Source organism: Colletotrichum acutatum, assembly GCF_030867785.1.
Source record: "Colletotrichum acutatum strain CBS 112980 chromosome Unknown BDZ83scaffold_103, whole genome shotgun sequence".
Classification (NCBI taxonomy): domain Eukaryota; kingdom Fungi; phylum Ascomycota; class Sordariomycetes; order Glomerellales; family Glomerellaceae; genus Colletotrichum; species Colletotrichum acutatum.
The window spans coordinates 128,454-152,900 of record NW_026849097.1 but is presented as its reverse complement, the minus strand read 5'-3'; the positions used below and the strand labels follow the sequence as shown (position 1 = coordinate 152,900).

Below are 24,447 nucleotides of genomic sequence, written 5' to 3'. Positions count from 1 at the left end.
TCATCTTCCTCCCAACACCCGTCACACCCACTAGGCCCTCCACAGCCTTCATCCTCCTCGTCCGAAGTCGTCTCAGATCTCGAGGTGTCTTCACTCTCATCATCATCAACATAGTAATAATACCCCCCACTAGTACCACTACCACCAACCACACCGACATCAACGCCTTCCTCGATAACACCCTCATCATCAAGACACATAACCTCCCCTCCGACATCGCTAAGGTTCCCGACCGGTACCCGCTGTCGAAGGTCCGTCATCTCCACAACAGTAATATTCCGATTCCGATGATATGATTTCGTAGGTATTCGAGCTCGATTCAAGTCGGGTCGTATGGGTCCCAGTTTCAAATCCTTGAATGTCGAGGTATTTTCTGCTTTGGTGAGAGCAAGGCTCAAGACTACAGAGAAAACAAGTAAGACAAAGTCCAAAAACCTCGAAAGAGAGGACAGCCGACCCTCTTTTGTTTGCTCCCCTCGCCAAACTACCCCTCCCGAGCAGGCGCGGCTACTCACATATCCAAGGTCACCCAAGTACAACCACCAGACACCAAACAGCATCCACGAGGAATCCAGCGGTGAGGAGACGGGGCAATTATCATTCACGTGAACTTATATACGCATGTGGGTAGCTAGCCATGGACTCCTCTTCTGAACTTCCGAATCTATTCATCTCATAAGGCAACTGAAAATATGTAATTTTGACCATAACAGCAATAAACCAAGCGCAAACCCGATGCTAGACACGCCGATGCTGTACGTATACAACAGGAAAAGAAAAAACACCATAACACGCCCTTCGCGACCAAACGCACGCTCCGTTTCCCCAGACCCTTACGGTCCGTGGCTCGAACGCCAAAACAACCCGTGCTTAGTCAGTCCCATTTAAACATTACAACTTCTGATCCCCATACATCGACATCATACCCCTGACACCCCGCTCCTTTCACAAGAACCCCTTGGTGAGACTTGGTGCCCGACTAAGGCTGCTCTTCCGCTTGGGTACAGAAATCATGGAGGCGGTGTCATCATCAACACTGAACCCTGTGCGCCACGCACCGCGGACGCTTCCCATCGCGGACGCCGCCCCCTTTTCGAATCTCAACGCCTTGATGCCTTCGAGCTCACGCTCCAGGCGCATCGACCTCTCCTTCTCCTCGCGGAGTTCCCGTTCAGCACGGCGTGCCTGAAGCTGGTTCTCTGACTCGGACGACTGAAGCTCCTCGATCGTTTGCAGGAGCTTCTCTGCCTTGTCACGCATGCGGGCAACGTCGTCTTGTAGCTGTGTGTTCTGCTTGTCCTTGCGGTCGATCTGACCTTGGAGGTCCTTGACGATCCGGTCAACATTTCGAACCGATCGCTGAGACTTGTTCTTCTCATTCTCATGCTCCTCAAGCTGGGACTCAAGCTGAATGATGTTGTTAGTGACTGTATAAAAAGCGTGTCTTGTGTTTGGCTATTCTTACCTCTTGGATGCGCTTGTGCAGGAACTTGATATCTTGGCTGGCGCTCGAGTAGCCCTTGGTCTCGAGGTCGACCAACTTGATCTGAATCTCGTTCAAAGACTTCTCCAGGGTGGCCTTAACCTTCTGGAGCTGTGTGCTGGCCTCGCGCTCAACCATAGCCTCCTTCTGCATTTCCGCAGCCAGTGCCTCGGCGCGTCTCATCTTCTCCACCGCAGCAGCTGCAATATCTTCATGTTGGGCCAGGCTGGACTTCAACTCCAACATTTCCTTGTCCAAGTTGGCGGCGTCACGAAGTGATGCGCTGTCACCATTGGTGAGATCTTCCAGTCCGGCCTTGGCTTCCTCAAGACGAGCCTCGATGCTGCGCTTCTCTCGGACAAGAAGATCTCGCTCAGAAGTCACTTCATCCACAGAGGCGCGGAGAGACCGCACCTGGGAAAGCAAAGTCACAACCTTGCCTTGGGCCTCGCTGTGGGCGTTGACCGCCTCATCGCGTGATGAAACGACATCAGCCAGAGTTGACTCCAGGCGGGCCTTTTCCTTGGACCAGGTCGAGCTGTTGAGAACTTCGTCGTCCCACTTAGAGCGGAGCTCATCAAGCTCCTCGCGCAAGCGAGCAATTTCGGCTTGCTTGAAGAGTTTCTCCTCGCGAGCCAGATCAAGCTCCTTGGTCAATGTGGCAAACTCGGCTTGGTACTTCTTGCGTGTTTGCTCCATGCTGGTTTCCTTGTCCTCGATATCGTTGGCTCTCTGGTTCCTGTAGTCCTCGAGCTCGTGCTGAAGGCGCTTCTTAGCTTGGCTCGCGGCATCCAGATCGGTCGAAACGTCCTCGAGCTTCTCTTCAAGCCTCTGGTTCTGGCGTTGAAGGTCCTCAATGGTGGCGTCCATCTTTTCTCTTTCGGACATGACTTCGGCGTACGTCTCCTCGGCCTCCTTGGCCTGCGTCTTGGCAAACAATTCCGCTCGGTTGGCCTTCAAAACGGCAATCTCGGCTTGCTCCAGTTTACTGAAATACTCATCAGCACGACTCTTGTATAGGTTCAAGCTGGACCCAACGTCGGCGAGTTTGGAAGTCTGGTTGTCGAGTTGAATCTGCAGATCAGAGAAGTCCTGCAAAAGCTGACTGCGGCTGGCAGCCTCTTGCTCACGAGCCAGGCTCATTTCCTCGAGTTCGGATGTGGTGTCCCGAAGCTCGACTTCAAGGGCAGCTCGATCGTGGCGCATCCGTTCGAAATGGTTCTTGACGTCCGAAAGTTCCGAGATGGCATCCCTGTGGCTATGCAGAAGTGAGCGACGCGCCTCTTCTTGGCTGTTGAGCGCGTCCAGGATCTCCTCGTGCGATCGGGTCTGAATATCACGCAGAGACAACTCGCCGGTCCTCACGCTCCGCTCCAGAGCCGACACCTTCCTTGCAGAGTCGTCCAGCATGTCGTGTAGGCGGCTGTTGACCTTCTCCAACTTTTGCACTCGAAGAACAGACGAGTTCTCGTCGAATTCCTCCGGGGGCGAGGAACCGCGCTCGATCTGGTTTTGGAGGTGTCGATTCTGCATCTCAGCAATCTGAAGCTGGTTCTGCAACTCCTCAACCTCGGCCTTGAGATCCATGCGGTTGTTGAAGCTCAGGATGTCCGCAGTCTTATCAGAGCGAGCTGAGTCCATATTCTCTGGCTCGAAACGGCGAGTGGGGGTCGAGTTGTTCGAGTACTGACGATTTTGCATCTTGGATCGCCTGAAGGTGGGTGAGCCATTGAAGGGGGCCTCGTTAGGACTGATCTCTTCCAGCTTGGGCCTCATAGGAGATTCCATGCGAGAAGAGCGCAGCTCTGCCAACTGGGCCTCAGCATTTGTTCTAGCAGCCGTCTGGACCCGAAGGTTCTGCTGGAGATCCTCGACTTTCCTAACCAGATCGAAGTTCTTGCTAAGCACGCCCTCGTTTGTGCCGTCTGCTTGAGGCGGGACAACAACGTCGGGATCGACCGTCTTAAGGACCTTGAGCATCTGCGCCCTGAGCTCTTGCAATTCCTTCTCCCTACTTTCCATGGTAGTTTGCAGAGTTCGGACAGTAGCCTGAGCCTGTGTACGGAGCTGGCGCTCAGACTCGATGGTGCGATTGGCCTCCGCAAGTTGCGCAGTAGCTGTCGATGCCGTCTTCTCGGCATTCCTCGAAGCCTTTGCTTCTCGGGCCACTTCATGATTGAGATCCTCCAGGTTAAGCTGCAACTTCTCGGCCTTCTTCTCGAGGCCAGCGATGGTAAATTGAGCTTCGCCAAGCTGCTTGTTCAGCTGAGCATTTTGCTCATCAGCTCGGGTCTTTTCACGTTGCAGACCCAGCACTTGACTTCTTGAAGCTTCGCTGGCTCTCGAACTTGAGCGAGCGATTTCCAGTCCCTTCTGCTGAAGCTTGTTGAGGAGGGCACGATTGTCGTTCTCCGAGGCTTTGAGACGACCTTTGACTGTGACCAGCTCCCGCTCGAGTCTCTCCTTCTCCTGATCGTTCTTGAGACCAAACTCTCCAGAAGACAGGATAAGCTTATTGAGATCCTCGACTTGATGATTGAGATTGGCGCACTCGTCGTCGAACCACTTCAACCTCTCCTGGGCGGCCTCGAGATCTTTCCGAAGGCTCTCCTCTCTCTCTCGAGCAGCCCGAGAAGCAGCCCGTTCGCCTTCAATCTCGGCTTGCATGCGAGCTTCCTCGGCTTGAGTCTTGGCGACCCGGAGACGTCTGATCTCCTGTCTCGCTTCGTCGCGTTCCCGTTCGGCGGTGTCGCGGGCTTCCTTGGTTCGACGCAGATTATCTTGCTGAACGTACAGCTCTTTCTCTATAATGATCTTCGATTCGTTCAGATGATCGTATTCTTCTTGTAAGGCGTTGAACTTGTGCTCGCTCAGGAGGAGAACGTCGTCGCGGGACTGCCTCTCCCTGCTAAGCTCCTTTTGAATATTAAAGAGCTCATCTTTGAGGTCCTTGATCTGAGCTTCCAGGACTTGGCGATTCTCGTCTGCCTGGGCATCTTCGGAAAGCCGTGTTTCGAGAAGCTTCTTGGCATCCTCGGCTTCCCTCTCAAGCTGAGACTGCTGTGATTTGATGGCTGTGATCTCGGCCTGAACTTCGCGAAGCTTGGATGCGGCGGTCTCCTTCTCGGACACGAGAACCTTCTTTTGCTCCTCAAAGGTACGGCGCTCCGTCTCAAATTTCTTGTTGTCTCCCCGAAGAACGGACAACTCGCTCTCCTTCTTGCGGACAAGGTCCTCGTAGTCGGTCGAAGTCTTGGATAGTTCGGAAAGTTGCTGTTGAACCTGACGGTTTTCGAGGGCCAGTTGGGATTCTCTCGATTTTGACGACTGCAAATCTTTCTGAGCTGTCCGCAATTTGACCTCGAGGTCCTGGTCGATCTGGAGGAGCTTGCTTTCCAAGTCCCGTGCTTTGCGATCCTTAAGATTGAGCTGGCTCTGCAACATCTTGATTTCGTCCTCGAGCAGTCTCTCCTGTTCACTGCGCTCCGATTGCTTCTGTGAAATCTCCTCGATAGAGCGCTCCAGCTCTTCGGTGCGTTCCGAAAGTTCTGACTTCTCCTGCTCCAGCCGTGCGATAAGTAGTGCTGCTTGCTCCAGTTGGGCCCGGTACTTCTCAACGTCGTGCTCAGCCCTCTTCTTGGCTTCCAGCAAGTCGTCAAGTTGGTCCTCCAGCCTCTCTTGGTCTTCTATGGCGCCAGAGAGCTTCTCTTCGAGTTCCGCTTCCCTCACTTGTAGACGCTTGAAGATCTCTTCCTTGTCTAAAGCGAGGGCACGTTCACTCTCCAAGGTCTGTTGAATTCGGACCATCTCGTTGTGTACGTTTCGGCGATCTTCTTCCAGCTTGTGGCGATCATCAGATTCTTGCTTCATCTTGTCCTGAAGCTGGCGGATCATTGCATCCCTCTTCTTGACCTCTGTTGCGCTACGAGTAGCGCCCAGGAGTGGCTTCATCTTGCTGACAAGCTGCCACCACGGATTCTCCATTAGGTCGAGATAAGTGTTGAAGTTTCTCTGGATGATGCGGGTGGCCTCGGTCCGGAACAGTCTCTTGTAAGCGACTCGTCGCTGGATGTAGCCACGTGCAACTGACTGGAATCGAGACATGATTTCGGTGATAAGGGCATCACGCTGCTCTTCCAGTTCGGCTAGTACACCAGCTCTGAAGAAAACCTTCGTAAGGCCCACGCGGTACAAGCTCCTATCTAGACCAAGCTTCTCGAGCATCATTGCCGCTACGGCTTGACCCTCTTGATAGCCTTTGGGCATGTTTCTGCAAAGCACCTCATAGCGTTGACGGAACTCAGCAAAAGGAAGGCGATTAGGAAAGCCCGTCCGGGCAATGCGGATACCCTCGAGAACACCATTGCACCGCAACTGATCAAGTACGAGCAATTTGTTAAACTGCTTGGGCTTCTTCTTGTGGTTGGGCAGGATGCAGCGGACGAAGTGAGGATGGGTGGAATGAAGCTGTGCCATCAGACTGTGGAGCTGCTCCTTGTGGCGCTGTGCGACAGTTCGGAACAATCCCTTCTTGACCCGGTTGCGGCTGGCACCTAGATCGTCGTCGACGTCGGCGCAGTCGGCGAAGAGATCGGCAATGTGCTTGTCAGTAGAGGAAGCAAGGAGACGAGTGATGTTATCATTCAGCGGATCCTTGTTCTTCTCCAGCCAGCTCTCGGTGGAATACTCGACCTCCGCCGCATAATGCGTGAGAATGAAGCCTTGGCCAAGTCGAGATGGGCGGTATTTATTCGATTTCTTGTCCCACAAGGAGTTGAGCTTTTCGGTGAATGACTTGTCTGTGGCCTTGGGCATGACACAGTCTTCGTCCAAGCAAGAGAAGATACCAATGGGGTTGGGTAATTCGATGAGGTCAATCGTGGGCTGAAGGTCGCGTCCAAAGTCAATGAACTGCCATTCAATCTGTTCCCTCGCGTATTCTTCTTGCTCGAGCACAAACATGTGATGGTTGAAGAACTGCTGGAGCTTCTCGTTGGTGTAGTTGATGCAAAGCTGCTCAAAGCTGTTCTCTTCGAAGATTTCGAAACCAGCAATATCCAGGACACCAATGAAGCGCGAGTCGTCGATGCCCATGCCTGTACGATCCAGTTGACGATTGATGCGAGTTACGAGATTGCCGAAACCTCTCTCGTAGATACCCTTGGATAACGCGTCCAGTCCCAGTCGGACCTGCTCGGGAGTCTGAACCTTTTCAACCCATTCGCGGCCAGCCTTGACTCTGGGGTGAAGCAAGCCCTGCAGGAATGGCTCGAGTGGAACACCGAGGAGCTTGCAAACCTTTGCTGCCTGTTCCTTGGCATCAGGTGCCAGCCGAGCTTGATCTGCGGCACGACTTTCCTTGACGACAGAGATGTTTCCCAGATGTAGTACCGCAGCGATTGTGCGAATGATTGAGTTTTGGTCCTTGTCTGAGAAGCCCATGACGTTAAAGGCCTCCATCAACGAGTCCCACTCCTCGCGGTCGGAGACGCCGACGATTGTGTCGTGGCCAGCGCGCGTGTAAGCAAAGTCTTCGACATCCAAGCCGTCAAGGAGGAATTCCTGCTTCAGCTTCCTGTCTGCGCCCTTGAGAAGCTGGTAGAAGATGTGGTAGTTTCTCTCATGCCCGTTGATCCTCACCACCCTAGACTTCTCCAAGAGGTACCAGTCGATGAAGGCGCCAGAAATGGCACCTGCCTTGTTGAACTCGATCCGGATGAATTTGCCGAATCGTGAAGAGTTATTGTTCCGCACCGTCTGAGCATTACCAAAGGCCTCAAGAATAGGGTTGGCTCGGAGGATCTGTTGCGACAGGTTGGACTGCTGAGACTTGTTCTTTACGGGGGACTCGGAGTGCGCGACGGCTGCAAGGTACTGGATCACCTTCTTGGTGTTCTCGGTTTTACCAGCACCGGACTCGCCGGTAACAAGAATACTCTGATTCTCGCCTTCGTCCACCAGATTGCGGAAAGCATGGTCGGCCATGGCATAGATGTGTGGTTTGGTGTCTTCCCTACTCCTCCCCTTGTACATATTGATATATTCGTTTGTGTAGATGGGTAGTGGGCAGTAGGGGTTGACTGTGACCAAGAAGAGGCCGGAATAGGTGTAGATGAGATCGGCTTGGTATCTCATGTGGAGGTTATGGACGACGGACGCCTCGTTCAGATGGGTCAATTCAGCCATATCGTTTGCCTTGTCGAACTTGGCGGGATTGACCTTGTCGACGCTTTCGGCATCGACTTCTCGTTGCTGAAGCTTGCATGTCAGCTACCTATGTCATGACGGCACACAACGGTCAGATCAGAGCAGCACTCACTGTACCATCGTCACATTGAACGAGTATCTTGTTGCCTCCTGTCTCCTCAACCACCCAACCCCTCACGAAAGCAGCTTGCGGGTCCTTAAGCCACACATAACGCTTTCCTGAGAAGTCGTTCTCGCCCTCGATACCTTTGACTGTGTCAGAACCACGGCGCATCTCCTCCGTCTTGATGAAGGAGGGCGCAAAGGTCCCGGAACCAGAGCCACTGTTTCTCGAGTCGGAGCGATTGTGGCGGAAGTGGCCGGTGCCTGAGAACATTATAGGGGCCGCAGGTGCCGCAGACGTCGGAGGTGCTGCTGCGGGTGCTGCTGCGGATGCTGCTGAGGCAGTGGAATGGTTTCTGACGTGTGATACGGGCGTAGTAACGGCTGACAGCGGAGACGGTGATGTGAAGACTGCGGATTTCGGCCGGCCGCTGCTAGGACCAGGCGAGGTCCTAGCGAAAGGATTATTCCGTGGTTGCGCCATGATTTGAGGAATGTGAGAAGAAGTAGGGTATCGTCAGAAGAGCGCAGCCCTCAGGGCGACGTGTCGTATTGGGTTCGTGTCTTTCGTCGCAAAACGTCGCTCATAGAGTACACATTAAGATGGGGGCAAAGCTGACGAAGGGCAACGAAAACGACGAAACTCTGAAAGAAAACAATATGAAAGACGTCGCGGGATTGCAGCCTCTTGGGCGAAATTGCCAGTGACGAAAAGACGAGATCAAGGCAATGTCGGGGAGGCTGGGAAAGTGGAGGATTTACAATCGACGTAAGGATGGATATTGTATTGTTGACTCTGGACTAACAAAGAACAGGGATTCAGGAGTACGGTTGCTCAGGGTACGCCTGAGCAAAGTAAACAATGGAGGGGGCCAATTGGGGGCCCCCCCACGTGACAGACGCCAGCGACAAAGGTGACGCGAGACCGTCTCAAGTCACATTAGCCCGATACGGACTAGAGGTAAATGGAGTGTCTCCCCACTGTTGGCCACGGCCATCCTTGCTGCCTCACGGCCTTGAATTTCCATTTGACTCGGGCCTTCCAGGTACCGGTAGGTTGTTTGGACCTGTCTGCCCACGTTGAGGTGCCCTTCCGTGCCTGCCACTTTTGCCCCAGTAATCCCGCCCGAAAAGACTCGAAAGTCGAGAACTGCCCGAGAGCCGTCCACCCGCCCCAACCTCCGTCCGTCGCAGTCGCAGTCGCAGTCGCACTTTGCGGCTACTTGAACTTTCAAAGACATCAACGTTCCACAACTCGCCCATAGTCGCATCTTTTTGTGACGCGACGGCTCAATACAGACAGAGCATTACACGTATTATTATTATTTTGCGTCGCTTTCATACGGGACAATTGTCTCTCCCCAGAAATTCATCCCAATTCGGAGATTCGGATAGCCGCTACTACGCGCCCACCGCCCACTGCCCACTGAGGTGCTGACCGCTGTACGGAGTAAGTGCATGACGATTATTTTTCCGACGAGAGCTTTTTTTTCGCGCCGTGAAATTCTCCCTCCTGTTGGCGCGAGGCAGAGCAAGTCAATTCCAACATCACACTTGCCAAACCCTGACCTCCCACCAACACCACCCTAGTCTCCCTCTCTCCACCGCGAATGCGAATTGCCATGCTCCTTTCGCCCTTGCCCACCGACTCGACTGACCCAGATTTTTCCAGCTTGCACCTTTCACATTCTAGCGCACCAAGCTAGAGACAACCTTCCTCCACGTTTGTTGAAGGACTGGCAATCAGAAGCACCATCGCGACCTCATACGTGCTCGCCACCTTTCCCTGCCATTTTGATTTTGGGCCGAACTCTTTCTTTGAACGTTCGAGTACATCTTTGTCACAGTTCACAAGGTAGGAGGTCAGCAATCACAGTCGCAGGTACTCGCCATGAACAATTACTACCCTTTCGGGTACCCGCCGTACCCAGGCCAGCCGCCTGCTCAACAGCAGCCGCAGCAGCAGCCCTACTCCTACCCGATTGCGCCGCCCTTCGCTCAATATCCTCAGCACACCGAAAACACCTATGATGGTGTCATGCATTCACAGCCCTCATACGAGCAGAATCAAAACATGATTCCTGGCCTTGGTGGCTACGGTCATCTCCCTCAGCTTCCCCAGCTTCCTCAGAGCTTTGGTTGGCAGCAACCCCAGCAGTCGCTGGAGCAGCAGCCAGCTCTCCAGCATCACTGGCAGCCCCCGAGAGAGGGTCCCAACCTCATTCCAGCATCGCAGTACTATCACGCCGACCAGGCCCCGAAGCCCAAGGCCCCCGTCGCCTCCGGCGCTCTCCCTCCCACCGCGCCGAAGCGATTCGCGAAGCAAATGTCCAACGATGCTGAGGAAGGCGAGCTTTCTGACGGCGAACTCGACGACGTGTACGAGCCTCAGGAGACCCTTCCAGAGGCGAGCTCACGCCAGCAACGCCAGAGCCTGCCGAATGCCGCAATTGTGAACGCGCGCAATGGCAAGAGCAGTGCCGAATATCCCAATGCAAGCTCCTACGGTGGCCCGAGAGATGGCGGGATGAAACGCCCTGCAGTGGCCGGTGGTGATGGTGCGTATTCCTATTCTTAAGATGAAGATTTCTTGTCGATACAGAGCTAAAACTTGGCAGATCGAGAGCATTCCGGATCATACTCCCCCCATCTGTCTCCTCACGAAGTTCACCCGCGCACGGCATCCAATAATCAACACGGCGCTTCCTCCTCACAGACGCATGTCTCTAGCGGACAATTCAATCAGCCTCTCGCGACGATAGTCGGTCAGCAGCAAGGCAAGAATGCAGTCGAGGAAGCTCGGCAGAGGGCTCGGTCCGCTATTGGCAACCTCTGGCCCCTGGGTATTCGCCGTCAGGACTTCGTCGATGAGGGCATCGACAAAACCATCGTCGACAACCTCTTGACTGACTTGAAGCTGGATACCAACGCACCCAGTCAATTCTCTATTCCAGGCGTTTCCACTGCTACGTCCCTGCCCGGGCTCTCTTATGCCTCTAGTCAGTCTGCCTCTCAACAGGCCAGAACGGCAGGTGCAGCCCTGCCCCCGAAGCCCCCGGCGCAGCAACAGTCATCGCCTTCAGCAGTGAAGTCGGCTGGAGAAGAGAGAAAGGATCGGATTGCTCGCCTGTTGGCTGCAAAGGGTGCAAAGGCAGCGGCATCTTCATCCACCACCACTGGTGCACAAGCTGGTGTGCCGAACGATAAGGAACTCGTCCAGCAACAAAAGAAGGATGCTCTGCAGAAATCCCGTGAAGCCCGTGCTCAGAAGGCAGCGGAGCGCAAAGGCTCTTTGCAATCCTCCCAGTCAAAGGAGGCTTCCCCAGTTGAACCTCCTCGCAGACCTCAATCAGCAATTGCCAACGTGCCGGTCGTGGCGCCTGCTGCAAACCAACTCGCTCGACCCAATGCCATGCAACAATCAGCTGATCGTCAGACTGCTCCAGCTTCGGCCATTCCTGGTCTTTTCACATCTGCTCCACAGCCTGCACCTTTCATCAACCAGCGCAAAAGACCTGTCGCGTCCGACTTCGTGGCCAATGCCTATGCCAATAAACGCCCATTCGGTCATACTCAGCAAGACACTCGGTTTGTCATTGATGTTAGTGAAGGGTCTGATGACGAGGATGTTGAGATGGAGATTGGATCTCCCACAGACGAGCCGTCAAGCACTCAGCAAGACACGCCCTCTCTTAGACCGGCGTCTTTCCGCGACTTTCCGCCCTTGTCCAACGGTCTTCCTCAACGCCAGCTCTCGAGCCCTGCTCCAAGCAACATCACTACTCCTCAGTCCGGTGCTGTAGGTCAGCCAAAGCAAGCTCATATAGACGTCATGGATAAACAGATTGAGGCCATGAAGCGCAAGATTGCGTTGGCTGAGGCTCGCGCCAAGCTCAAGGCTGCCATGGGTGATAAGTCACTTGCCCAGAAGTCGGCTGTCCAGACACCGGACACTGCTCTTGATTCGGATGGCGGCAAGCCAAGCATGCGCAGAGTCCAGTCAATGGGTGAATCCCATGCATCTGACCCGCCCAACGGCCAGCAGTCGCCCGCGATCGCTGAGCCCAGCAGTTCACTGCGCTTGCCCAAACCATCGGACAACCGCATTCAGGGTGAATCTAGTCGTTCTCAGAAGCTTCGGACTGCTAGCACCAATCTTCCACTTCTCGAGAACAGACTCCAGACGAAGAAGAGCAAGCTCCGCCTTCTGCAGATTCAAATGTCTCGTCTAGAGCAAGAAATTCAAGAAGAGGAGACTGAGAAGCAGAAGTTGACGCAGGAGATGGAACAGCTCGAACAGGACTCGGATGAGTCGTCTGAGCCTCAGAATCAGTTGAAAAGCAATTCTGGTAAGTCCTCATGCTGAAAACGTTTGATAGAGACTCAATATTAACTGAACAAAGTCGATCCCGTTGTTACTGCAACATCCACGGCCCAGACCGAGATGCAGACTCCTTTGTCTGCTGCCGCAGACGCTGAGCAGAGTCCCAGCAAAGTGGCTGGACAATCAGATGCTGCAAGCGTGCGTTCCAGCAAGTCTCCTGCAATGAGTCACGACAAGAACATTTCCCACGCGGCCGATGATGCCGAAAATGCGGTCACTGGTAAAGCCGCAGCGAGCCCTTTGCAAGCCCCACCTTCCACAGAGACCCCCATGCCTGCGCTTCATGAGACTCACAGCAACCCTGAGACTGTGGGTGATGATGATGAGTCGCAGCCAATCACTAGTGATGATGCCTCCGATGTTGCCATGGCCGAGTCCGATGACTCCAGCTCCTCCAAGCAAGAGCATGAAGACGTATACGAGCTCGCTGAAAATGTTGTTCCGGCAGCTGTCGCGAAGTCTCCGTCCCTCAGCCCAGTTGCAGCAGATAGCGCTGTTTCGCTTGTCAACAGTGATACTGACTCACAGCAAACGAGTGCCAGAGCCTCACAGATTCCCGAGCAGATCTCGCTGGGAGTCAACGAGTCGACCCCTGAGCAGGGTGTCAACGCCGTGAGAGAAGTACATTTTGTTTTGCGCCGAGGAAGCGCTCCGGTTACTGACTTATTTCCTAGGCCCCGCTTGCTACACAGAGCACTGACGAGGCATCATCGTCTGGAGAACGCTTCACCCCTTACGAGAGTCCGCTCCAGTATTTCCGTGCTTACCGATACCATCCCAAGTTTGCTGAAACCGTCCCTGGCGGGCTTCGGTCCCTCACCTACAGCAACAGGATTGATCCGAACCTGCCCATCTGTCCAGACCAGCTAGCCAGCCGGGACTGCCCTCGGGGTGCTGACTGCATTTACCAGCATTTCGAGTCCATGAAGCTGCCGGGTAGGTCGCCTTCGCCCCGCAAGGACTAATGACCACGTTGCGTGTCCTCGAGGCATGTCGAGCGCTGACGGTCGCTCCCCCGCGCTTTAGACGACCAGATTCTCCTCCAGTTGGGTGGCACGACCCTGGAAGGACCCGAGAAGACGCAGTTCAACGATGGATTGCGCAAATTGTTGCAAGAGATGAGATCCCAGAACATCAAGGACTTCCCCAGCATTGCAAAAGGCATAGTCGACTACCACAACCGCTTCAATGGCGACCCGTCAAAGATCCTGCCTCTTGGCAATGTTTCGATCTGAGTGGCGGAAGAGATACGAGCTTGATTAAGCTTCGTTTGTATCACCCAATGTCCACATCGATTGGACTGTTTGAGTATTGGCTCATCCCCTTCCCTTTCCCTTTGGCATCACAGAATTTTGTTTCTTTCCCTTCGTCTTTACATACATACCCATCGCATACCTCTTAGCAGAGGCCCTTTTGGCCGGCTGATAAGAGTCTTGGGCGGCGTTTGCGAGATACCCCCTCCTTGCGTTACTTTCAGAAGTGATTCGACCTGAGGCAATCAGGAATGAGGCACAGGTACAATGGAAAACGGCAAGTAGGCAAGAAAAAATAGTGTTGGAAAAGAGTGGTTGAAATCACTCCCATGTTTTGAGTTGAGATCACTGAGGGATAGCAAAGCCTTTGAGTTGCTTGCCATCACCTCGAAAGAGCTGTTTAGGTGGCCCGAATTGGGTCGTACGTATTGAAATCAAACTCGATTGTCTTCATCTCTTGCTCAGATGGCTACTTCATGTGATGGTGACGCGCTGATATGTCATTGTTGAGAACCGTTGAGAACCCAATCGAAAGGAACATTGCATCGGTACGTGAAGTACAACTAGATTTATTTCTGAACGGAGATACAGTCGCGTTTTAACTAAGTACGTACTGACGGACCCCAAACTCTGCATACCACTTCTGATTGAACCCTTGATTAAACTTTCGTGCCCGCCCAAAAAGCCACCTACTCCCAGCTATATGGTATTTACTACCAAAACAGGTTGAACAGAAGAAGCGAGAGAAAGAAAAGGAAGAAAAGAAGAGGAGAGAAGAAAAGAGAAAATAAGAATAGTAAGATGAGAAAAAGGAAACCAACCATCCATAATACTGAGCTTTTCCAGCAAAAGAAAGTAGAAGCGATAAAAGGGGTAAGCAGTCGGTCTATACTACTAACGCTTGAAGCATGGGGGAAGCGTCTGAAACAGTATTACATGCTTTTTGGAAAGAAAAGATACGAGGACATTATTGAAGAACTCAGCCGTGAAGCATACCTTAGGCTCAACCCATTAAGCAGTCTCGATGGAGCTCCCATGACTCTTCTCATACGAATCAAAGTTGACCAACCTCGGCCCCGAAATGATCCTCTTACGCCTCTTTGGCACACCAGCCGTACGATCAGCGGGCGGCTCAAACAAGTGCGAGCCACACAGCGCAGGATGAAAGAAATTCAACACCACGACAGAGACGACAATCATGACGCCCTCGAACGCGATAAAAAGATCCTGGCGTGCCATAAGGGGTCCCGTCCAGCCGCCGCTGAGCTCGATGACGCGGAAGACGCACCGGATAAAGATACAAACGGTGGACACCACCAGCGCGCCCAGGAATCCCTTGAAACGCGAGGAGCGGCGGAGGCGGACCATGTCCGGGTGGTTGTCAAGGGCGCAGGAGAGGTTGGGGAGGTGGGCGTGGCGGGAGGCGCGGTAGGTGCGCAGGGCGAAGTCCGCGGCGACGAGCATGAAGGCGAACATGGTAAAGACTTGGAAGGCGAGGCCTGCGATCATGACGGCGTCGCCTTTTGCGGTGGGGAGGTCGCGTTTGGAGGCGACGGAGGCGAGGGCGCCGCCTACGGCTTGGAGGGCGAGGGAGATTAGGTCGCAGGGGATGAACTGGGTGGGTTGTTAGCTTTAGGGGTCTTCTTCTTGTGGGAATCTTGTTTGAGAACCTGAGGGTTACTTACGATCCTGGTGTACCATTTCGGCGGGATCCTCGAGTTCTTGGGCCCAAACGCCGTGACAATCTGCCGCAGACAGAGATAGATGCCCGCAGCGAGAAACGCGGGACCAACAGTCAAACAGCAGACCTGCACCAAGAATGGATTCTCGTTCCACTGGTTCTTCCAGCTAAAGATGCGTCCCGAGTACCCTATCATTTCAGACACGATCCCCAGCATCATGGCGACGCTAAACAGGTTCGCCCGGCGCGTGCGGTACATGGTGTACGCGAATCCCCCGAAAGACAGGAAAAACAGGACGAGAAAAGTGACATTTGCGGCGAGGGAGACGCGGTACGAGTAGAAGGAGATTACACCCTCTTTGCAGTACTCGAGGTCAGGCTTGAGGAAGCAAAAGGCGGGCAGCCAGCGGGCAAAGTCGATTTTGAGCTGGTTGATGACGGGTGGGGGAGGGGGGTTTTCTATGCTGTAGCCTGTGGAGGCGAAGATGTAGTTTAGGATGCGGTCTGGATCGATGCTTGAGGGGTCTGAGTGGGCTTCTTGGACGATTTTCATCATTTTGTCGTAGTCCATCTTTGCTGGGTGTTGGCCGCGATGCTCGCGATGTGTGACGAGGGGGAGATGGATGAGGATGGGGAAGGGGGTGATGGGCCAGAGGGGCTTCAATGTCCTTTCAATGGCAGGATAAGACAAGGGGAATGATGGCAAAACTCTCAGAGAGAGAAAACATATCGAGAAAGAAGAGATCAAGAGTCGGGAGGTATGATATACTTCCAACCCCTCAGGGTAGACAGGAGCAATATTCTTCGTGGGAGGACAGAAATCATGATCGAGCTCGTCTTGGGAGCAATTGACTTCGTAATTAGGTCAAGGGCAACGATACACTTGATACGGGGCAAACGCTGCCCGTTCCATGTCCTCATCACTTCTACCCGGCCCATCTCCCGACACACGAGGAACCCTTTCGGTGTCATCTCGTTCGACTTTGGCAACGTTTGGGGTCTAGACACTTACACATGGCGCGGCTCGCCATGCAGGGGAAAGAATTAAATCGGTGGGCAGGAAAAGAAGGCCTAGCAAGCAAAACGACTGCATATTGGATAATTCGCTCATCCTAGTGCTTTAGGTAGCTCCGTCATCTATGACAGTTCGTGGCGTCCCGAATAATTGAATCCGTATTGATTCGGGCTGAAAACAGTTGACGGGGATATACCCACTCGCTCTTCAAGTGGAGGATGTCTAGATAGTCTCTCATCCAGAATGAGACTCATTGCTTGACGTAGGACTGTGTCATCGTAGAAGTGCTGTAGCATATGCTGTCCTTGCCGCCATAGTTACTTCCGTGATCAACAACATGGGTAAATCGAAGGCAATCATGCTTAATTTTCAAATCCCTTCCGAGTAACCAGGGGCGGTGAGGTTACAAGGGTGTTCGTCCAAACTCTCCTAGTCTCGAGCTTAATTCAATCTTCTACACAGCTCTCCACAATCCACAAGGTAACTGATCCTATCGGCCCGCAATCCAGATATACTTTTGCTAGGTGAGGGGGAGCTCCCGATCGATGAGCACGTGCAGAGGTTGCATCAAACGATGAGCAGGAGAGCCTTGACACTTTATTCAATTATTGAAATGCATGTCTTGACCTGAGCGGGCCGCCAAGATGTATCTAGATCAACAATCAAACTTGTTGGGTACAGACGTGGAGTAAGGCCCTCAGAAATGATAGAGGCAAGTGACGCACCGGGAATAGTTCGCCGTCTGGTCCAACCAGGACGAGTACAGGGAATATATTACACTACGAAAAATGTGCTGTTTTGCCGCCTTGATCCAATCCATATCCTACACCTCCCAGGTCCTCGACATTCAAGGCCTACGGCGCAACAGTGACGCGCTTCTTCTTTTTCCCACCGGTCTTGCTCTCGTCAGGGAGCCCCTTGGGATCAATGGGATTCTTTGTGATCACGCCGCCTACGGCCTTACTCGTCCCGAGACTGATACCCCGTCCCTCGCGCATACTATCCAGGCTCAGGTGGCTGCCTCCACTTCCGCGCCGAACGCCGATGCCCTTGAGCTTAGATGTTGGAGACTCTCGATGACTCAACGAGCTGTCCGGTCGCTCTTCGCCTTCGGCCGCGCGGCTCGATGGCCTATCTGGAGAGGGCGACGGCGACTCGTCGTCGGCTGCAACTTGGGAGTATGGAGTACGCAGACGGGTGGTGTTATACGGGGAGGGGATCCCCGAAGGACGGTCACGGTTCTTGTTTTGGGAAGCGGGTCTCTCCACAGTCTCGGCACGGTTGCCATTTCGGCCCTCATCCACAGCATTCGAAGCTTCGCTGGCAGAGACATCACCAGAGACATCACTATCTCTGTAAGCGTGTCTCTTGTATGCATTCCCAGAGCCCATGAGACTCTCTTGCCTCGCCAGCTGGTAGCGGTCGTATTCCTCCTTGGTATGTTGAGCATCGGTGAAACTGTCCAGAGCATCGAAGACGTGAGGGAACACCTGGACGTTATTGTCTTTACCCCATAGGAAGTCAAGGTGCTCATAATGAGGGATCTCGGTGGCTATTGTCTGGGTTGGGAGCTCCTTGAGCATCACTTTGATGTCGACCAACGAATCGCTACCGCCGTAAACAAGAACGATGGGCGTCTTGATATTTCGTGTAGGGTATTTGGCGACCTTGGTATACTTGCTAGAAGAGCTTATCGACATGGGTGGGTGGACGTCGTCATCGTACATTTGGAACGACTTGTTCCGAATGATCTGGAACCAGTGAACCACACTCTTTGTGCTGGTGAAGGAGTACAGATGAGGGTATGCCGCAAGCTTTTGGCTGAGTGTGATGTTCTTCGTCTGCCAATTGAACAAAAAGGAAAGACCCATATCAATGACTCTAACAAAGATGGGCGGGTAAAGAATGGACTGCCACATGGTGGCGGAGCTGAGGATGGATCGGCGGCCGAAGAGGAGGAACAGAACCTGAGGTGAGGCTTTAATCAGAGCGTCGACGATTCCGTTGGAAAGTCCTGCTGGCGACATGGCCGGCGCCAATGCAATGAAGACATTGACCTGCTGGTTTAGCTTGGGATGGATAGCAAGGGTGGCAAAGGCTTGCGCAGTTCCCTGGGAGAAGCCAATGTACGACAAGCTCTCCTGCGAAGTTGTCTCCAGGATGTAAGAGATGCTGTCCGGGATGTCGTGGAAGGCGAACTCGTCGATGGAGAAGTTCCAGAAATCAGTCGACTTGGGCGAGTGATGCACCGACTTCTTGGAGTACTTGTTGCCGCGGTTGTTGCCAAGCTACACGGATAGTCAGCAAATGCACCCTCAAGTTATCGCAAGGCGAAACACCAACCCAGACGTCATAGCCCTTCTCGACGAGCACAAAAGGAAGACATCGCTGCTCATCGGTCAAGCAGACCCACACCTCGGAGTTCATGAGCAGCCCATGGTGAAGGTACAAGACCTTCTTCTTCAAACTTCCCGGTCCGCTGTTGATCTTTTGTTCCTCCTCGCCCTTCTTCCATGCCAGGCGGTGCAGACCGAGCAGGTATCCATCCTTGGTTTGGAGGACATGCTCCTCAGCTTCATATCCGTACAGGCGGCAAAGATCCACAAAGTCGGAGGCGTCTCTCACGGAGGTGGAGATGGCTGCGCGGCATCACTAACGGTTAGCGCAAGGTGAATCACACAGACGGAGGTTAAAATAGCCGCCAGACAGAGACGAACATTTCTTCTTTTGCTCGGCGCGCTTCTGTTCCGGAGTCGAAAATCGGTTAAATAAGCGACGGGAAGCTCTATAGAAGAGCGAGATGAGCGGCGAAGCTGTAGGGAAACCGGGTTAGCTAGCTTGGACGCCACCGCTGGGAGGGAGGCGCATTTCGTACGCAGAGCCAAGGTCAGGATACGGATGATAGCCTCGAGCCCGACAAGTAGGAAGGACCCCACTAGAGCTACATATTCGACGCTGCGCAATGCCATTAGTGCCAGGCCAAGTCTTACTCGTGAGTTGCGCTGCATTGGAGGGGGAGCTCGAGCTCGAGCGACGATAAACACCGGGAAAAGGGAGGAAAGGGAGAGAGAGGAAGGAAGACAAAATCACAAGTACGGGCAGAAGGCATCTCTTACATGTTCAATCGACCAATGAAAGGGATAGCCATCGTAGTTGCGCGATTGGAACGAGGTTAATCTAACGTAGAAGCCGTGGCGCGGCAGGAACGAGTTTGTCTAAGAGAGAAAGAAGAAGAAAAGGTTGCAAGGGGATCTCAAGCCATTATCGCTGAATGCGCAGACGACAAAAAGCTTAAGTGATTTGACTACTGCGTAGTTTCTCGACTGGCAATGGCTGGGCGCAAGAATGTGTCAGCGGAACGAATCTGGAAGTGAGTGGTCCGCGGTGTGTGGGAAGTCTGAGGTTTCCAGAGGGAAGAAGATGTGCAAGGTGAACGAACCTAAGGTACCTAAGGTGAGGTAAGTGATGTCACATGTGAGGATGGATGGCATCCCATCTGGGCGGGAAGCTCCCAAAAAGGTCCAGGTCCAAGGTCACAGCACACCTTCCCAACTTCTCCCACGCGGGCCACGCCTCCTTGGGGTCTCCTTGGCCCCTCTCGTGCTCCCCAAATCATTCCAATCAACCGATTTGACAGTGTGTCAGTGGCAGGGACGCTGGCGTTTGAGCACGCGGTTGGACGGAGGAGCCCGCATCCTTGCCAACTTGCTCCCCAAAGTGGGGTTTTCTTATTGAAGGACTGCAGGGACATCCAACTCTAGCGGCCCTGCTCTTGCCTCTGCGACTCTCGCACCTTGCAGAAAACCGCTGCACACAGGTGGGTCTTCTCCTTCCCACTTTGGCCAATCACAGCTGTGGTATTTTTTCCCTTCTTCCCCGGGCCCCGAGGAACCGCTCATCGCAAACTTGAAGCTCCGACAGGCGACAGCTCCCGAATAGTCGCACCACTTACGTGTATACGTCTCCAAGGTACCGAGGGAATGCCAAACCACCGTCACCATGCCTAGCTCTTGCAAAGAACTGCGTACGTTTCCCTCGTCCTTCCACTCATTCCACGACTAGACGGCACACTGACCCTTTTCCCCAGGCGAGGCTCTCGCGCAATGCCTCCAGGAATCCGAGTGCGTCATGGTCCAGCGCAACAGCGCCTCCGACTGCCTCCGATCGCCCCTCGTCGAGGGCCTTCCCACAAAGTGCCAGCAGCTCAAAAAGGGCTTCGGCGAGTGCAAGCGCGGCATGGTCGATATGCGCAAGCGCTTCCGCGGCAACATGCCCGTCAACTACAAGACTATGAACGACGCCGAGAGCGGCAAGGGGTACCAGCTCTACGCCGGACGACCCGCCTTCGCCGGCGGCAGGGGCGAGACCGACGGCAACGAGCCTGCGCCTAGGGACTGGCGCGAGGTCGAGAACGAGCAGTACCGCAAGGAGCAGGAGGCCGCGCAGAAGAAGTGATTTGCCAAGGGCAAGAGAGGCAAAAGAAGAGTCGGTAAGAGGGGGAAAAGGAGGACAACCGCTGACAGGCGCGGTTGTGGGATACAATACTTGTACAAACTATGTGTATGATCTGAAGAGCGAGGCATAGGGAGGCGTCATGGCGTTCTCAAAACACACAAAAACGATGGCCTTGTTTAGGACAGGCCCGAGGCTGCATCTTGTTGGATCCTCACACGACGGACCACGAGGCAAGGCATGCTTATGTATTCAAAAGGAATTGTAAGATTCGCACGGCCACAGAACTTCTCCACTAAGAAGATTGGAAACTAGAGCGTCTGATTATGATGGAATATCAATCTGATACTACCGCACATAATCAGCAGTACAGTCGTAAGCATCCCGAGCAAAGCCTTGCCGTCTCATCAGTGCGATTCACCCTGGGACCGTGATATCTTCTAAACTTCCCCCCTTTAATCCATAAGAGGGTCAGCGAGATTCAACCCAAACTCCTGATGGGTCAATGCTGTGTCAAGTCTTACCTACAGCACCCAGATCTTAGTATCAGCCCCTCTTCACTCGCCACGAGAGATACATCGTCGGCATCACCACTGCTGACAGACTGGTATCCCTTAGTGCGTAGGTAAGGGAGCGGGTTCTCAGGGGAATCTCAGAAACAGAGAGAGAGAGAAAAAAAAAAAAAAGAGTTCACCCCCCCGGTGCTGAATTGGGGGCTACGTCTCTTGGTGCTCATTCAGGGATTCGAACTCGTGATACTCGTATACGCTAAGCCTGTCGTCGATTAGGCTGGTTGGCGGTTTTAATTGTTGACCATTGACCATTCCACCACCCAGCCAGTTTGACCTGACCAACCGACCTAGGAAGGCGCCTGCTGTGCTGGTGACAGAAATGGACTTGGAGGGGTATATATGGGCTTCCCGTGTGTTCAATCGGGTGTGTATTCGGGGCGAGTCATTGTACTACCCTCTTGGCTCATGAACGAGTCGCTTGGAGATTTTTTACATGCTGCTAAGAATCGACCATGGGTATTTGGACAAGCTCATCCTTTGCAAATACCTTTCATTGTACCCAATCTTATTGCTCTATATGCTAGTATGGCTAGAACTATAGACCCCGATCCCAAAACATGTAGTCCTGAGCTATCCTTTCAATAAGACAAAGACATGCTCAACTGCGGAGTGTCCCTCTCTTGAAATTATCGATCTTGCGCTAGACGATTGACAGAAGCCTTCTCAGGCGAAGCTGACTGAACCTGCTTTCTCTTCCATGCATATTATAACTTCTCTGTATGCTAGTATACACTACCAAAGGGTACCAGCGTGCAGAGATATTCGGGAAGGTGAGTTTTTCTACGTACCTACGTTTCTAAAGTAAGATGGACAACAAAATAACAGCCCGTCCAATCGGTTATTGAATAAGTTATCATTGGTGGCCTGGATTTTGGCTTGGGCAATTTATCTCAGTGAGCTTCGCCTTCGACATAGTCATCAAACCAGACTCTCAACAAAGAAGTACGACATGTCCTCCTGTTACATGGTATAGACGAGATGAATGTACATCTACTTCAGCAAGGACAGTGGACTATGTACGATATTGCTGTACTCAAATGGTCACGACCCGGAGCCCTTGTAGAGAATACCAATAGTTGAGATCATTATCATTATATTACGAGGCTAATTCATTTGCTCTTAATCATTAAATCGTCCGCAACTCATCGGATCTCGCGTCTGATCCCCGAGAGCTGCCTCCAGATGTCCGTCACTTTGCGGCCCCATTAATCGTGCGAATCTATCTCCACAGCCCGGGCAGTGCCCCGGATCATCCCCTCTCCACAACACATCTCCATTAAATCGTTCCAGTCTGGTTGGTCGGTACTCTCACAAGAGCACCATAATCCCTCGCACCAACGAAAAGGTCCAGACTTTGCAAGGGACCCTCCACGCAATTTCGGACCCGCGCCGGTTCATTCCAGTATTAAGACGGACTTGACGATGCGGGCCCATCCCGAGCGCTTCAGCGGGCTTGCCCAACTCTCGGCGTTATGATGGGCTGACATGAAAAAAAAAAAGAAGAAAAAGAAAAGGTTGGCGCCCCCCTCCCGCTTCGTCACTCTCTTCCTTCTCTAACCCGTCCTTATCTCACGGAGAGACCAGGCCAGGCGAGTCAGGATGGAACCCCCAGCCTTCTCAGCCCTGTTCTCTATCTCGACGAAGAGACCAAGCCCAGGTGAGGCAGGCGGGGGACTTATAGGATCGAGCGGGAAGGGAAGAAAAAAAAGAAGAAGCGCCGTCGCTTCAGGCTCACGCGGCTCTCTCCAGCGGACGCTCATCATCCGCGGCCAGCCGCGCCGGGGTGTTCATAGTTGTGCCGCACGTTTTCCCCGGCGCGTGGACTCTTTCGGACGGATTCATCGACGCTTCAGGCCCATGCGGATGCCCCCCAGCGGGTTTTTGTGAAAAGTTTGGTTTGAAGAATTCGGTTCTCGACTGGACTTCGACTGGCGTCCCATTGCCGCGTACACAGGAAAATCGATTCAGAAAAAGAAGTTTGCTCTACGCTTCCGAAATCAAGCCTCACCTAGAAGGGAGACGACCTGGCCAGCGGAACAAAGGAAGAAAGGTGCACTCCTGGCCTGTTCGACGTCGTAACATGACTGTAGGCTTGTGATCGTGGCTTGGTTGGCGGTCATGGCGGCGGAACAAGGGAGGCGAGTTGAGACGATGTGGAAAGAAGAAACGCAGGAATCTTTGGATGACTTTGGCGGAAGAGACTCGGCTACGTGGCGAATTCTGTGAACGAGGGTAGAATTGCGCTGAAGAGAAAAGAAGAAGGAAAGACCGGTAGAGATGAAGGACGGACGAAGACTGCTTTATAGAGAGCGTGAGACAGTGTCAGTCATGCCAATTTGATATACAATGTGATGAAAAGGTGGAGTTGAAGTTGAGAAAAGGTTTGGGGCGGCAAAGGTGGAGGGGTCAAGCCGCGCATTCGGTGTGATCTGCAGCCGTGACACCCCTCCACCAGGGAAAAGGGCGCTAGCGGGCGTTGGTCCGCCTTGTTCCGGGGCTCGGAGGTACCTCACCTTGCTCACCTCCACTAGGCCACGTCCTTACGGACAGGTGGGCTGCGGGCACTTTGGCCCCTCCTTGCTGCCCCTCCAACCCCCCCGGGCAGTTTCCAGCTTGAAGGGGACGTGGAAACGTCTCAACCTGCCCACCCCTTCCCTTTCCCACTCCAAGGACTAAAACCCACGGAAACCTGTGACAATCTCACCCTCGTCAGTCAACGGTCCAAACCCCTCGGTGAAACTACGAGCGACTCGCAAATCCTCCCAAGAACTCGATGGCCTGATGTCTGAAACTTGATTCTGCAAATCGTCGATCCGTCACCGACATACCTCGCCGGGCTGCCCGTCTGCCAAGAGCACTACGCAGTCAAGCTTACCTCATTCTATCTACCGAGTCTTACTCGCTTGCGGCTTTGCATCGCTTACCTTACCTCACCGAACCCCTGTCGTCCAATTGCTTACAGTCTTACCCACGACGCTCGTCTCGGCGTCCAGGTCGTCTCGTCAACTTCTCAACCGGCGACAGCGGGGCAGATAGCGTGTCAAAAGACGCAACTTCAGCTTGTTGCCAATCTTTAACCTTATTCAGGGTTTCTTGGCAGGCACATTTCATCCCTCCTTCCGACGACGAAGCCGGGTCTGGATCTTGGGCAGAATACCAACACCAGAGAAAGAGCAGGCTGAAGTATTGCTGCCGACTCTTCAAAGAACTCCTCCTGCCTTGGGTAAACCTTCGTTGAGGCTGCAGGTTGCGTCAAGAGAGGAAGCAAACGGACGGGCATTAGGCACTGCGAGAAACC

At 53.4% G+C, this 24,447-nt stretch overlaps 4 protein-coding genes across 4 annotated transcripts; 2 read left to right on the top strand and 2 right to left on the bottom strand.

Moving 5' to 3' along the window:
* The first annotated feature begins 9,550 nt into the window (after positions 1-9,550).
* On the top strand, positions 9,551-13,657 carry BDZ83DRAFT_21214 (uncharacterized protein). The gene is made up of 5 exons (XM_060501716.1): positions 9,551-10,350; positions 10,411-12,141; positions 12,196-12,797; positions 12,851-13,112; positions 13,203-13,657. The coding sequence occupies exons 1-5, from the start codon at positions 9,684-9,686 to the stop codon at positions 13,409-13,411; spliced, it is 3,471 nt and encodes a 1,156-aa protein (XP_060361146.1). The 5' UTR covers positions 9,551-9,683; the 3' UTR covers positions 13,412-13,657.
* A 783-nt stretch (positions 13,658-14,440) lies between these two features.
* Positions 14,441-15,663, bottom strand: BDZ83DRAFT_586076 (RTA1 like protein; the record flags this gene model as incomplete). The annotated part of the gene is made up of 2 exons (XM_060505912.1): positions 14,441-15,043; positions 15,115-15,663. The coding sequence occupies 2 exons, from the start codon at positions 15,661-15,663 to the stop codon at positions 14,441-14,443; spliced, it is 1,152 nt and encodes a 383-aa protein (XP_060361145.1).
* A 1,088-nt stretch (positions 15,664-16,751) lies between these two features.
* Positions 16,752-19,519, bottom strand: BDZ83DRAFT_633184 (Alpha/Beta hydrolase protein). Its single transcript, XM_060509016.1, has 4 exons — positions 19,001-19,519; positions 18,843-18,938; positions 18,469-18,764; positions 16,752-18,413 (listed from the first exon to the last, which is right to left on the bottom strand). Exons 1-4 carry the CDS (start codon positions 19,131-19,133, stop codon positions 16,980-16,982), a joined length of 1,959 nt encoding a protein of 652 aa, XP_060361144.1. The 5' UTR covers positions 19,134-19,519; the 3' UTR covers positions 16,752-16,979.
* Positions 19,520-20,124: 605 nt separating this feature from the next.
* On the top strand, positions 20,125-20,580 carry BDZ83DRAFT_655110 (cytochrome c oxidase assembly protein PET191-domain-containing protein; the record flags this gene model as incomplete). Its single annotated transcript, XM_060510778.1, has 2 exons — positions 20,125-20,149; positions 20,213-20,580. 2 exons carry the CDS (start codon positions 20,125-20,127, stop codon positions 20,578-20,580), a joined length of 393 nt encoding a protein of 130 aa, XP_060361143.1.
* Between the last annotated feature and the right edge of the window lie 3,867 nt (positions 20,581-24,447).